This window comes from Erinaceus europaeus, chromosome 7 (genome assembly GCF_950295315.1).
Source record: "Erinaceus europaeus chromosome 7, mEriEur2.1, whole genome shotgun sequence".
NCBI lineage: Eukaryota > Metazoa > Chordata > Mammalia > Eulipotyphla > Erinaceidae > Erinaceus > Erinaceus europaeus.
In genome coordinates this window covers 128,296,456-128,311,393 of record NC_080168.1, presented here as the reverse complement: position 1 = coordinate 128,311,393, position 14,938 = coordinate 128,296,456, and the positions used below count along the sequence as shown (strand labels likewise).

The window sequence follows — 14,938 nt, the reverse complement described above, 5'->3', positions numbered from 1 at the left end:
TCTACCACTATGCCTTGTTCATATAGTTTGTTCAGTAAGTATCAGTTAAATATCCAGTTCTTCATTAATCTTACTAGTAGTTTCCCACTATTTGCTCTTTTATTCCCACTATTATGGTCTTTTATTCTTGGTAAATATTACGAAAATTGTTATATTTGCTTTTTTTTTAAATCTAGTTATTGAGAGAAAGAGAGACAGAGATAACCAGAGCATCATCACTCAGGCATTAAACTTGGGACCCCATGCATAAGAATCTGACACTAGCTGTTACACCACCTTTCAGGCTGCTACCAGCACATTTTTAAAAAGCCAATACCTGTTTGTCTTTTAATTTTGTTATATTTACTTATTTTCCCTTTTGTTGCCCTTGTCATTATTCTTGTAGTTATTACTGTTGTTGTAGCTCTTATTGATGTCATCATTGTTAGACAGGACAGAGAGAAATGGAGAGAGGAGGGGAAGACAGAGAGGGGGAGAGAAAGACAGACACCTGCAGACCTGCTTCACCGCCTGTGAAGCGACTCCCCTGCAGGTGGGGAGCCAGGGGCTCGAACCAGGATCTTTATGCCGGACCTTGCGCTTTGCAGCATGTGCGCTTAACCCTCTGCACTACCACCCGACTCCTGCCAAATACCAGTCTTATTTGAACAGTCTCGAGTTGTCAGTAAATGCTCTTTCATTTTTTTTAGACATTTTCATTTTATTATTTACTTATTCACTTATTAGAGACAGAGGAACTGAAACAGAAGGAAGAAATAGGAAGAGAGACACACCTGCAGACCCACTTCACCACTTGTAAAACTTCCCCCCTGCAGGAGGGGACCAGGCAGGGCTTGAACCAGGGTCCTTGCACACTGTAAGATGTTTGCTCAACCGAGTGCACCACCACACGGCCCCAATACCCTTTCATTTTTCTTTTTGTAACAGTAGGTTTGTTTATTTTAGTGAGTGAAACAGAGGGAAAGAAAAACACGTTACCCCCCCCCCCCCCGCACTGCTCAGCTCTGGCTTATGGTGGTGCTGGGGACTGAACCTGGAGCCTCAGGCCCTCAGGCATGCGCGCCTTTTATAGAAGCGCTATGCCGTCCCTCATTCCCTGTGCTAACTACAAAAGTAAAAGCGACCACTTACCGTCCTCATCATCGTCATCTCTCTCCTTCTCTTCCAAAGCTTGTCTTCCCAATTGCTTTACTACTTCATCGACTGAGGTTCCTGAATCTTTATCAATCTCCTGCTGCCCTGCTGGTCACACAGCATAAATCAAATCTAACAGGTCATTTTTTCACACTACAATACCTCCTGAACATCCTGAGGAACACACAACTCCCTTCTGATAAATGCCCAGGAAACAAAAATAGGAACATTATGATCATGACAGATTCTGATAACAGGGGAAAAACAAAACAAAACAAAACAAAACAACTTCCATCTAAGTGCTTTGCCCACCAATCAAACACATTCACCATAAATTCTGTGTCAGCAACCAAAGGGTAAACACTCAGTTCTTATCCTTAAGTAGGTTCACTTTTACTTATTTTTCCTCAACTCTGGCTTATAGTCATTCAATACAAATGTCTTTTGCATAACCATTATGCTGTCCCTAATTTTACAGCTTTCAACATACAAAACATGCCAAAGAGAGGCAACCAATGCTGAAGGTCTTAATAAGGGCTTCTGTACAACACTTGGGGCTGTGGGGCTTCATGGGGGTCAAAAGTTCTCAAGGTGGGCCAGGTAACATTAAAATAAACAGGAAAAAGACTACAAACTACGAGCTGTAGGAAAACCGCCCCTGCACAAAAGATATAGAGCAGGGACTGGGTGGGGGTGCACATAGTAAAGCCTAAATTACAACGCACAGGGGCCCAGGTTCAAGCCCACCTGCAGGAGAAAAGCTTCAGGAGCAGCGATGCTGCGCTCCAGGTGTGTCTATCTCCCCTTCCCTCTCAATTTCTCAATCAAATAAGTAAACACTTCAGTTGTTTTTTTTAAAGTATAATCAGCACACAATGAAGTAACACTGTGGCTACTGTAGAGGAGTCATACTGCGAGGTCAAACTGAAGAGTTGGGATTTCATCTGAAAGCCAGGAAGGAACAGTCACCAGACTATGTCAAGTCCTAAGATTTTGCTCTAAGTGTCGTAGCACCTGCAGCTCTCCCTTGACAACTCTCAAAATTTCAGAAAGCTACAGACCAACCTTCTCCAGCCTCTCCCAACTCCAAGGTTCTTTATTTCAGGCTCCTTTTCCCCCCCTTCCCTCTCGTCCTCATTATTTAGAAACAGGTACAATAAATGGCAAAAGTGGACCTAGAGGGGGTTGAATTTTCATGTGGAGAAACTGGGAAAAGTTACGCATGTACCAACGATCGTATTTTACTGTCAACTGCAAGCCATTAATCCTCCAATGAAGATTTTTTTTTTTTTAAAAAAAAGGGGGGTACAAATTAAAAACGTAGGGCCTTGTGCAATAAAAAAATCACGAGCTTCCCAAAATATTAAGAAATCGTCAACTCTAATATAACCCAGGATCAAATGTCATGTCTTCCTTGTATGTGCGACCCGGACTGCCCCCAAGTGGCGTCACAGTTCCCCCGAAATCTGATGACAATCCTTCCCACACCTCACGGTCTGTCACTACTTCTGAGCCAAACGAAGGCGTGGACACACACGCACACCCCAAGCTGCAACACACACTCACACACACAATGTACAACACACACTCACAATGTACAACACACACTCACACACACAATGTACAACACACACTCACACACACAATGTACAACACACACACACAATGTACAAAATACACACACACAATGTACAACACACACTCACACACCATGTACAAAACACACACACACAATGTACAACACACACTCACACACACACAATGTACAAAATACACTCACACACACAATGTACAACATACACACACAATGTACAACACACTCACACACAATGTACAACACACTCACACACACAATGTACAAAACACTCACACACAATGTACAACACACACTCACACACACAATGTACATCACACACTCACACACACCATGTACAAAATACACTCACACACACAATGTACAACACACACTCACACACACAGAATGTACAACACACACTCACACACACAATGTACAACACACTCACACACAATGTACAAAACACACTCAACACACGCAATGTACAACACACACTCACACACACAATGTACAAAATACACTCACACACAATGTACAACACACACACAATGTACAACACACACCCACACACACAGAATGTACAACACACACAATGTACAACACACACACAATGTACAACACACACTCACACAATGTACAACACACACACACAATGTACAACACACACTCACACACACAATGTACAACACACACACATACACAATGTACAACACACACAATGTACAACACACTCACACACACAATGTACAACACACACACAATGTACCACACACACTCACACACACACAATGTACAACACACACGCACACACACAGAATGTACAACACACACTCACACACACAATGTACAACACACACTCACACACACAGAATGTACAACACACACACACAATGTACCACACACAGAATGTACAACACACACTCACACACACACAATGTACAACACACACTCATACACACACAATGTACAACACACACACACAAATGTACAACACACACTCACACACACACAATGTACAACACACACTCACACACAATGTACAACACACTCACACACACAGAATGTACAACACACACTCACACACACAATGTACCACACACACAGAATGTACAACACACACTCACACACACAATGTACAACACACACTCACACACACACAATGTACAACACACACACAAATGTACAACACACACACACAATGTACAACACACACTCACAATGTACTACACACACACACACACACAATGTACAACACACACTCACACAATGTACTACACACTCACACACAATGTACAACACACACTCACACACACAATGTACAACACACCCCCCAAGGTGCAAACACACACACACCCCAAGGTGCAAACACACACACAATGTACAAAACACACTCACACACACAATGTACAACACACATACACCCCCCAAGGTGCAAACACACACACACCACGTGCAACACCCGCCCCGCCATGGTGGGTGGTGGGCCAGGACGGGACGAACAGTCGAGGTTCTAAGACTCCAGACCTGGAGGTGGGAAAATATTGCCCCGCAGGTCTCCAGGCAGAGAAGAGAAGAGAAGAGAAGAGAAGAGAAGAGAAGAGAAGAGAAGAGAAGAGAAGAGAATGGAATGGAAGAGAGGAGAAGAGAATGGAAGAGAGGAGAATGGAAGAGAGGAGGATGGAAGAGAGGAGGATGGAAGAGAGGAGGATGGAAGAGAGGAGGATGGAAGAGAGGAGAATGGAAGAGGAGAATGGAAGAGAGGAGAATGGAAGAGAGGAGAACGGAAGAGAGGAGGATGGAAGAGAAGAGAATGGAAGAGAGGAGGATGGAAGAGAGGAGAATGGAAGAGAGGAGAATGGAAGAGAGGAGAATGGAAGAGAGGAGGATGGAAGAGAGGAGAATGGAAGAGAGGAGGATGGAAGAGAAGAGAATGGAAGAGAGGAGGATGGAAGAGAAGAGAATGGAAGAGAGGAGGATGGAAGAGAGGAGAATGGAAGAGAGGAGAAGAGAATGGAAGAGAAGAGAATGGAAGAGAGGAGAATGGAAGAGAGGAGAATGGGAGAGGAGGATGGAAGAGAGGAGAATGGAAGAGAGGAGGATGGAAGAGAGGAGGATGGAAGAGAGGAGGATGGAAGAGAGGAGAATGGAAGAGAGGAGGATGGAAGAGAGGAGAATGGAAGAGAGGAGGATGGAAGAGAGGAGGATGGAAGAGGAGAATGGAAGAGAAGAGAATGGAAGAGAGGAGAATGGAAGAGAAGAGAATGGAAGAGAGGAGGATGGAAGAGAGGAGAATGGAAGAGGAGAATGGAAGAGAGGAGAATGGAAGAGAAGAGAATGGAAGAGAGGAGAATGGAAGAGAGGAGAATGGAAGAGGAGAATGGAATAGAGGAGAATGGAAGAGAGGAGGATGGAAGAGAGGAGGATGGAAGAGGAGAATGGAAGAGAGGAGAATGGAAGAGAGGAGGATGGAAGAGAGGAGAATGGAAGAGAGGAGAATGGAAGAGAGGAGAATGGAAGAGGAGAATGGAAGAGAGGAGAATGGAAGAGAAGAGAATGGAAGAGAGGAGGATGGAAGAGAGGAGGATGGAAGAGAGGAGAATGGAAGAGGAGAATGGAATAGAGGAGAATGGAAGAGAGGAGAATGGAAGAGAGGAGGATGGAAGAGAGGAGAATGGAAGAGGAGAGGATGGAAGAGAGGAGGATGGAAGAGAGGAGAATGGAAGAGAGGAGAATGGAAGAGAGGAGGATGGAAGAGAGGAGAATGGAAGAGGAGAATGGAATAGAGGAGAATGGAAGAGAGGAGGATGGAAGAGAGGAGAATGGAAGAGAAGAGAATGGAAGAGAGGAGGATGGAAGAGAGGAGAATGGAAGAGGAGAATGGAAGAGAGGAGAATGGAAGAGAGGAGGATGGAAGAGAGGAGGATGGAAGAGGAGAATGGAATAGAGGAGAATGGAAGAGAGGAGGATGGAAGAGAGGAGAATGGAAGAGGAGAATGGAATAGAGGAGAATGGAAGAGAGGAGAATGGAAGAGGAGAATGGAATAGAGGAGAATGGAAGAGAGGAGGATGGAAGAGAGGAGAATGGAAGAGGAGAATGGAATAGAGAATGGAAGAGAGGAGGATGGAAGAGAGGAGGATGGAAGAGAAGAGAATGGAAGAGAGGAAGATGGAAGAGAGGAGGATGGAAGAGAGGAGAATGGAAGAGGAGAATGGAAGAGAGGAGGATGGAAGAGAGGAGGATGGAAGAGGAGAATGGAAGAGGAGAATGGAATAGAGAATGGAAGAGAGGAGGATGGAAGAGAGGAGAATGGAAGAGAAGAGAATGGAAGAGAGGAGGATGGAAGAGAGGAGGATGGAAGAGAGGAGGATGGAAGAGAGGAGAATGGAAGAGGAGAATGGAATAGAGAATGGAAGAGAGGAGGATGGAAGAGAGGAGAATGGAAGAGAAGAGAATGGAAGAGAGGAGGATGGAAGAGAGGAGGATGGAAGAGAGGAGAATGGAAGAGAGGAGGATGGAAGAGAGGAGGATGGAAGAGAGGAGAATGGAATAGAGGAGAATGGAAGAGAGGAGGATGGAAGAGAGGAGGATGGAAGAGGAGAATGGAAGAGGAGAATGGAATAGAGGAGAATGTTAGAGAGGAGGATGGAAGAGAGGAGAATGGAAGAGAGGAGGATGGAAGAGAGGAGAATGGAAGAGGAGAATGGAATAGAGGAGAATGGAAGAGAGGAGGATGGAAGAGAGGAGGATGGAAGAGAGGAGAATGGAAGAGGAGAATGGAATAGAGGAGAATGGAAGAGAGGAGGATGGAAGAGAGGAGGATGGAAGAGAGGAGAATGGAAGAGGAGAATGGAATAGAGGAGAATGGAAGAGAGGAGGATGGAAGAGAGGAGGATGGAGGAGTCGGAGTCGGAGTCGGAGTCGGAGTCGGCGCCTGGCTCCGAGGAGGCCGAGCTGCTGCCGACACGGGCGGCCGGGCCGAGCGCCCCGCGGAGGATGGAGCCCCGCGGCCCCGCGTACACGCAGCGCCGCCCCAGCCAGGGCGTCGAGGCCCCGCAGCCCCGCAGCCCCGCAGCCCCGCAGCCCCGCAGCCCCGCAGCCCCGCAGCCCCGCGGAGGCCTGGGGCCGAGCCGCTCGTCCCGCCGCCCACCGCACAGCTTTGTGTCCGTCTTTACCTGCGGCGGGCCCTTTGCTCTTCTTCTTCTTCCGCCTTTTCTTCTTGGCGGCCTCCTCAGCCGTCGAAGCGGCTCCCTCGTCCCGCTCGTCGGCGCCCAAGTCGCCGTTCAGGTGGCTCCCGGAGGGCGCCGCTGGCTCCTGCACGCCCGCCATGTTGCCGGAGAGAGCGCGAGCGCGCGACACGGGGCGCCGACGGCCGCTCCCCTCCCCCTCCGCCACTCCGCACGGCCGGCCGGAAGCGGCTCTCATTGGTGGTGCGCAAGGCATGCTGGGCGCTGGGAGGACTCGGCTGTGCGCCAGCCGGGCGCTCTAGGCTGCCGGAGTCCCCCTCGTTGCGCTTCAGGGGCGGTGCCCGCGGCGGCGTTGCAACCGGTATGGCGGCGCCCGGGGCCGCGTCGCGCCTCCGCCTCCCGCCTCCGCCTCCCGCCTCCGCCCGCGCTCCTCGGCCTGTGGCCCCGGCAGCCCGCAGAGGGCCGCGTTGAGAGGAGTGTGTAACCGGAGAGTGAGTCTTGAGGGAGCTGGCGGGCCGTGTTGGTTGCAGGACCCCTGACTCCTGACCAAGTCGATGATTCTCTCGGGAAAAACACAATGTTGCTCGCTTGCTTTTCTTTCTTTTTTTTCTTTCCTGGTCACCCTTCCTATGGACGCAACAAAAAAAAAGTCACAACGTAAATCAATTTTGCCCGTTTCTTGAGCTCCAGGCCTTTGCGATAAAAAAAAAAAAAAAAAAAAAAGCAAAGGCCTCATCAGACCTACAGAAATGACTGCTTAAAAAAAAAATTATGAGTATTCTTAAAAGAATTTTTATTTTATTTATTTATTGCCTCCAGGGTTCTCGCTGGAGCTCAGTGCCTGTACTTTGAATCCACTGCTTCCGGAGGCCAATTTTTTCCCCCTCGTGTTGCCCTTGCTACCCTTGTTGTCATTATTATTATTGTTCTCATTGTTATTGGGTAGGACGGAGAGAAATGGAGAGAGGAGGGGAAGACAGAGAGGAGGAGAGACAGACAGACACCTGCAGACCTGCTTCACCGCCTGGGAAGCGACTCCCCTGCAGGTGGGGAGCCGGGGACTCGAACCCGTGTCCTTACGCCGGTCCCTGCGCTTAACCCGCTGCGCCACCCACCGGCCCCAAATTACGATTATTTTTACCCGACTGCTGCTCAGCTCTGACTTAACTAACGGTGGTGTTCGGGGTTGAATTGGGGGCCTTTGGGGCCTCAGGCGCAAGTTTTCTGCACAGTCATTATGCCATTTCCTTGGCCCCAAACTCACTCTTTTACGTGTCATTTTTTTTCTCTCACTAAAGACAACCACATATATATTTATAGCTGTATCAGTATGTGTGTGTGATATAAAAATTGCACCAAAGTCAACATTAAAACGAAGTATAAGTAGGAGCCTGGGGGGGGGGGGAGGTTCAGCTGTTAGAGCAGGTAGAGCGCACACTTAGCACACTTCGAGGTTTGGGATGGACCCGCGCAACACAGGAGAACTCCAAGGGTAGCACCCAGGGAACTCGGGGTGTCAGGAGCAGGGTAATTCCGGGCTGCTCCCCACCCGCCTTGCACTCTTCCCCCTAAGAAAAGAAAAGAGGGAAATTAAAAAAGAGAGGGAAAAAAAAAAAAAAAAGGAAAGGAAAGGAAAGAAAAAGAAAGGAAAAGATTGGGCCAGGAGGTGAGTGGCTCAGTGGCACCACCTATGTCCCATGCTCTGGATTTGTTCCCGGACTTGTCATTAAAGGGGGAAAAAAAAAGGGGGGGTGGGGGAGGGGAGTCAGGCGGTAGCTCAGCGGGTACAAGGACCCGCCTAAGGATCCCGGTTGGAGCCCCCGGCTCCCCACCTGCAGGGGAGTCGCTTCACAGGCGGTGAAGCAGGTCTGCAGGTGTCTTTCTCTCCCCCTCTCTGTCTTCCCCTCCTCTCTCCATGTCTCTCTGTCCTATCCAACAATGACGACATCAGTAACAACAATAATAACTACAACAATAAAACAACAAGGGCTACAAAAGGGAATAAATACATATAAAGGAAGAAATTTTTAAAAGAAAAAAAATTAAGAAGCTATATATCAAAATACACCATATACCAAAAATTCTTTTAAAAAAAAAATGCCTGGGAGTCGGGCGGTAGGGCAGCGGGTTAAGCAAAGTACAAGGACCAGTATAAGGATCCCGGTTCGAGCCCCCGGCCCGGCTCCCCACCTGCAGGTCTGCGGGTGTCTATCTTTGTCCTCCCCTCCTCTCTCCATTTCTCTCTGTCGTATCCAACAACAACAACAATAATAACTACAACAATAAAACAACAAGGGCAACAAAAGGGAATAAGTAAATTTAAAAAAAAATTAAAATAAATAAATAAATGCCTAGTAACTGACCCTCGCCTAGTGTTTCCTCTCTGTAACTCCAATTCTCGAATTTGTGTCTGGCCTGCGAGTGTCACACACACGCTGCTCCTGTTCAGGCTGCTTGTTTGGCTAAGTCATTCTCAGCCGGCTAGTCAGCCCGCTAGCCAGCCAGCCATCTGATGCTTGCATGTGCCTTGATCTGGTAATACACAGGACAAGAGCAGGTATCAAGCTTTTTATCAAAAATAGGTATATTAGTCAACCAGTAATGTGAATAAAGGTGAAATGAGAGGGAGGCCATGCCGTGGTGGGCACCTGTTACCGTCGACAAGGACCCCCCTCACCTGCAGGGGGGAGGCTTCATGAGCAGCGTAGCAGGTTGTAGGTGTCTCCTTTCTATCCTCTAATCCCCTCTCAATTTCTGTCCTATTAAAGAAAGAAAGGAAGGAAGAAAGATAGGAAGAAAGAAGTGCCTTCCGGGAGTGGTGGATTCAAAGTGCTGGCACTGAGCCCCAGTGATGACACTGGTGGCAATACAAAATAATAATAATAGTAATAAATAAGGTAAAATGCGAGCATTTTATGGGGAGATTTCTCCAGACAAATAAGGCTTTCCTGCAATCCAAAGGACAGTTGGAAATAGTAGAGAAGTCATGGATGCTAGTAATACAGTTGGAAATAGTAGAGAAGTCATGGATGCTAGTAATACAGTTGGAAATAGTAGAGAAGTCATGGATGCTAGTAATACAGTTGGAAATAGTAGAGAAGTCATGGATGCTAGTAATACAGTGGTCTTTTAACCTTATGCCTCTGAATAACTCACATTTTTTTTTTCATTTTTGGTTTTATTATCTGAAAAAGGAGTATGATAATTTTCTGCCTTTTTCTCCACTATATGTTTTTCCTTTGTTAGGGAGATTAATAGCTTACAGTCAATATTAAAATGTAGTAGTTGGTACATGTGTAACATTTCTCAGTTTTCCACATAACACTCTAACCCCCACCTAGGTCCTCCTCTGCCATCATGCTCCAGGATCTGAACCCTTGCCCCCACCATGTGATAATTTCTAAGAAACTGAAAAACAATCATGACTGATTCTGAAAAACATCCTGAAGAGGAGAATGGAGAGTGAGAGTGATGAATTAAGTTTGAAAAGGTTATAAGAAAAATGAGAACTGTGGTCCGGAAGGTGGCACAGTGATAAAGCTTTGGACTCTCAAGCATGAGGTCCCAAGTTCGATCCCCAGCAGCACATGTGCCAGAGTGATATCTGGTTCTTTCTCTTCTGTCTTTCTCATAAATAAACAAAAAAATCTTAAAAAAAAAAAAAAAAAGAGAGAAAGAGAGATAATTGTACTAACTGTAGGCTTTGGAGGAAGGGGATAGCCTGAGGAGAGCTTTCAGGGGCTTTGCTCTAAGAACAATGGAAACCTCTTAGATATTTTAATGAGTTAAGGAACAACCAAACAGTGGGGGGGACCTGAGCGCACATATTACCAGGAACAAGACCCAGGTTCCCGCTCCCTTTTCCCACCTGCAGTGGGAGGCCTCACAAGCAGTGAAGCAGTGCTGCAAGTGTCTCTCTTTCCCCCCTTTCTCTCCCCTCCCCTCTCAGTCTCTCTCTGTACCCAATAAAAAGAAAGGGGACGGGGGGACTTATCCTTTGGATTTCAGGAAAGCCTTACTAGTCTGTCTGTAGAAATCTCCCCATAAAATGCTCTCACTTCACCTTATATTTATTATCATCATTATTACTATTTTGTATTGCTACCATTGTAGTTACTGGGGCTCAGTGCCAGCCCTTTGGGAGAATGGCCTCCAGTAGCAGTGCAGTGCATCAAGCCCCAGCAATAACCTTGGTGGCAATGAAAAACAAAAACAAACTTTGGGGCGGGGGTAGATAGCATAATGGTTATGCGAACAGACTCTCATGCTTGATTCTCTGAAGTCCCAGGTTCAGTCCCACGTACCACCATAAGCCAGAGCTGAGCAGTACTCTGGTGTATCTCTCTCTCTCTTTCTCTTCCTCTCTCTCAAAAATAAAACAAATTTTTAAAAAAACATTATTTTATAATTAACATGATCAAATTTAGAATATTGGACAGTCATTCAAATAAAGCAAAAGACTCATTTAGATGCAATTTCAATCTTCTAGGCAAGAGATGATAGTGGCGTTGAAGAGAATAAAGGTGGATTTGACGTGAAATGACGTTCTAAGAGACTGGGAAACTAAAATGAGCAGAACTTGGTAAGTCATGTAAAAGAACTGAGTAACTGGGAAATCTCGAGGGGACCCCTTAGGTTACGGCTGTGGGACTGGACGAATGGTAACGTAACCCAAGTCACTTCTGAAACACGAAAGTGTGAATTAGAATACATACCAGTTACAAGGCAACTGGAAAGAAAAGGACGATTGATTTTGTGTTGTTGGGATGATGATTTTGTATATATTTGGGTTAAATGAAACGTTGTTAATTATTACTTAAAAACACATTTACTTATTATGAAAGAGGAGAATACAGGTAGAGAGATAGACCTAAGTCCTGCTAACCTTTGGCATGAGGTAGTACTGAGGATTGAATTTTTGGCCTCTGGGGCCTTAGGCGTACAAGTTGTTACTCTTAACAGACTGAGTTATGCCCCTCCCCCCTTTTAAAGGTTTATTCATTTATTTATTTGTGAGAACAAAAGGGGGGAAAAAAACGCAGAGCATCACTCTGGCACATGCAATGCAGGGAATAGAACTTGGAACTTCATATTCGAGGGCCCAATGTTTTATCCACTGCACCACCTCTTGTGCCAGTCTTTCAAAGGTAATTTTTAGGATGGGGGAGATGACATAATAGTTATGCAAAGAGACTCTCCTGTCTGAGTCTCTGAAGTCACAGGTTCAATCCTCAGCTCCATCATAACCCAAAACTGAGCAGTGTCTCGGTGAATTTAAATAATTAAAAGTAAGTTTTAGAAGTTTTTGGATCCTAGTTCAATCCCCCGGCTCCCACCTGCAGGGCAGTTGCTTCACAAGTGGTGAAGCAGGTCTGTAGGTGTCTATCTCTTCCTCTCTCTTTCTTCCCCTCCTCTCTTAATTTCCCCTCTGTTCTGTCCAACAGTGACTAAAAGGAAAAAAATGGCCTCCAGGAGCTGTGGATTCGTAGTACAGGCACCAACCGCCAGCGATAACCCTGGAGGCAAAAAAAGAAAGAAAGAAAAAAAATTTTCAAATTACATGAATGACAGATCTTTCTTTTATGATCTATCCATTTATTTTATAAGGGAGAGAGGAAGGCTGAGAAAGGCCAGAGACTTGCTTAGACTGGCGAGCAAACTCAGTGCCCCCATACATGCAAATCCAGTACTCCACTACTGAGCCACCTCCCCAGCTGCACACATTTTATTTCTTTTGGACATTGTGAGTCCAGGATAAGAAAGGAGGAGGACTGGGAATAACCCTTTGGGAATGTTTAATATAGGAATTGAACCTGTGAATTAGCAGGACAGATGAACCTGCAAAGAGTACTGAAGAAAACAGCCAGGGAAGAAATTAGGAGACATTGATTTCTTGATTTCTTCATTGATTTATTTATATTTGACTTGTTTATTCATTTATTGGCTAGAGACAGAGAGAAACTGAAATGGAAGAGGGAGCAAGAGAGGGAGAGAGAGACACACTTGTAGCCATACTTTACCCCTTGTGAAGCTTCCCACCTGCAGGTGGGGACTGGGGCTTGAACCTGGGTCTTTGTGCATGGTGACATGTGTGCTCAATAGAGACGTTGGGATGCACTGGATCGACCTTCCCGTGGTGCATCCCGTGAGTACCCATTCATTGAGGAAACTGACGATCCTTCCTAGCCGACTGAATCCACATGGGTCCCAGTCACTTTCAAAGCCATTAACTGGCTACGGAAGAAGGGCAAACGCTAGAAGAAGAAGAATAGAGACATTTATTATCAAAGTAGCCAAAGGGGGGCAGGGGGAGATAGCGTAATGGTTATGCAAAGAGACTCTCATGCCTGAGCTTCCATAGTCCCAGGTTCAGTCCCCCATACCACCATAAACCAGAGCTGAACAGTGCTCTAGAAAAATAAAATAAAATAAAACTTTTAAAAAAGGGAATCAGGCGGTAGTGCAGCAGGTTAAGCACATAAGGCGCAAAGCGCAAGGACCGGCATAAGAATCCCGGTTCGAGCCCCATGCTCCCCACCTACACGGGGTTCCCTTCACAGGCGGTGAAGCAGGTCTGCAGGTGTCTGTCTTTCTCTCCCCCTCTCTGTCTTCCCCTCCTCTCACCATTTCTCTCTGTCCTATGCAACAACAATGACATTAGTAACTACAACAATAAAACAACAAGGGCAACAAAAGGAAATAAATAAATAAATATTTTTAAAAATTTTTAAAAAGTAGCCAGAGGGTGTTGGGGTAATGCCTTAATGGTTAAGTTTCAATCCTGAATACTACCATAATCCCGAGCCCAGAAGTGCTTTGGTTAAAAAATAATAATAATTAAGTAGTCAAGGGAAGACAGTGTCAAAGAGGAAATAATCTCATTTGTACTGCTAAAGTTAACAAAAAAAAACGTATAGGCTGGGAGATAACATAATGGTTATACAAGTACACTCTCATGCCTGAGATTCCAAAGTCCCAGGTTCAACCCCCACCTCTCACACACACACACACACACACACACACCCCACCACTACCACCATAAGCCAGGGCTGAACAGTGCTCTGGTTAAAAAAAGAAAGAAAGAAAAAGAAGGGGCCAGGCGGTAGCGTAGCAGGTTAAGCACGCATGGCGCAAAGCACAAGGACCAGCTTAAGGATCCCGGTTTGAGCCCCCGGCTCCCCACCTGCAGGGGGGTTGCATCACAAGCGGTGAAGCAGGTCTGCAGGTGTCTGTCTTTCTCTCCCCCCCTCTGTCTTCCCCTCCTCTCTCCATTTCTCTCTATCCCATCCAACAACAACAACAATAATAACAACAATGATAAACAACAAGGGCAACAAAAGGGAAAAAAATAGCCTCCAGGAGCAGTGGATTCGTAGTGCAGACACCGAGCCCCAGCGGTAACAATGGAGGCAAAAAAAAAGAAAGAAAAATAAAAAGATTTTCTTTTTTTAAAAATTTATTTTATTAATGAGAAAGATAGGAGAAGAAAGAGAAAGAGCCAGACATCACTCTGGTACACGTGCTGCCAGGGATTGAACCTCAGGACCTGATGCTTGAGAGTCCAGTTCCTTAGCCACATAGAATTTTAAAATATTTTTTGTTTATAAAAAGGAAACATTGACAAAGCCATAGGATAAGAGGGGTATAGCTTCACACCATTCCCACCACCAGAACTCCATATCCCATCCCCTCCCCTGATAGCTTTCCTATTCTTTAACCCTCTGGGAGTATGGACCCAAGGTCATTGTGGGATGCAGAAGGTGGAAGGTCTGGCTTCTGTAACTGCTTCCCAAGAAAAAGATTTTCATGCCTGAGACTCCAAAGGTCTCAGGTTCAATCCCCAGTATCACCACCATGAGCTATTGCTGAGCAGTATTCTGGTATATTTTTCTTTTTTTAAGTGTTTTTTAAATGTTTTTTATTTATTTATTACTGACTAGAGACAGGGATTGAGAGGGGAGGGGGAGACAGAGAGGGAGAGAGACAGAGAGACACCTGAAGCCCTGCTTTACCACTTATGAAGCTTCCCTCTGCAGGTGGGGA

The 14,938-nt window shown here is 45.9% G+C and overlaps 1 protein-coding gene across 1 annotated transcript in view; it reads right to left on the bottom strand.

Annotated features, from left to right (window-relative positions):
• METAP2 (methionyl aminopeptidase 2) overlaps positions 1-7,102 on the bottom strand; it is a 28,140-nt gene extending 21,038 nt beyond the window's left edge. Inside the window, exons 1-2 of the mRNA XM_060195562.1 lie at positions 6,884-7,102; positions 1,132-1,242 (exon numbers count right to left, since the gene is read on the bottom strand). Coding sequence (XP_060051545.1) covers positions 1,132-1,242; positions 6,884-7,037 — 265 coding nt within the window. The 5' untranslated portion in view covers positions 7,038-7,102. The remainder of the gene's footprint in view (positions 1-1,131; positions 1,243-6,883) is intronic.
• Positions 7,103-14,938: the final 7,836 nt, after the last annotated feature.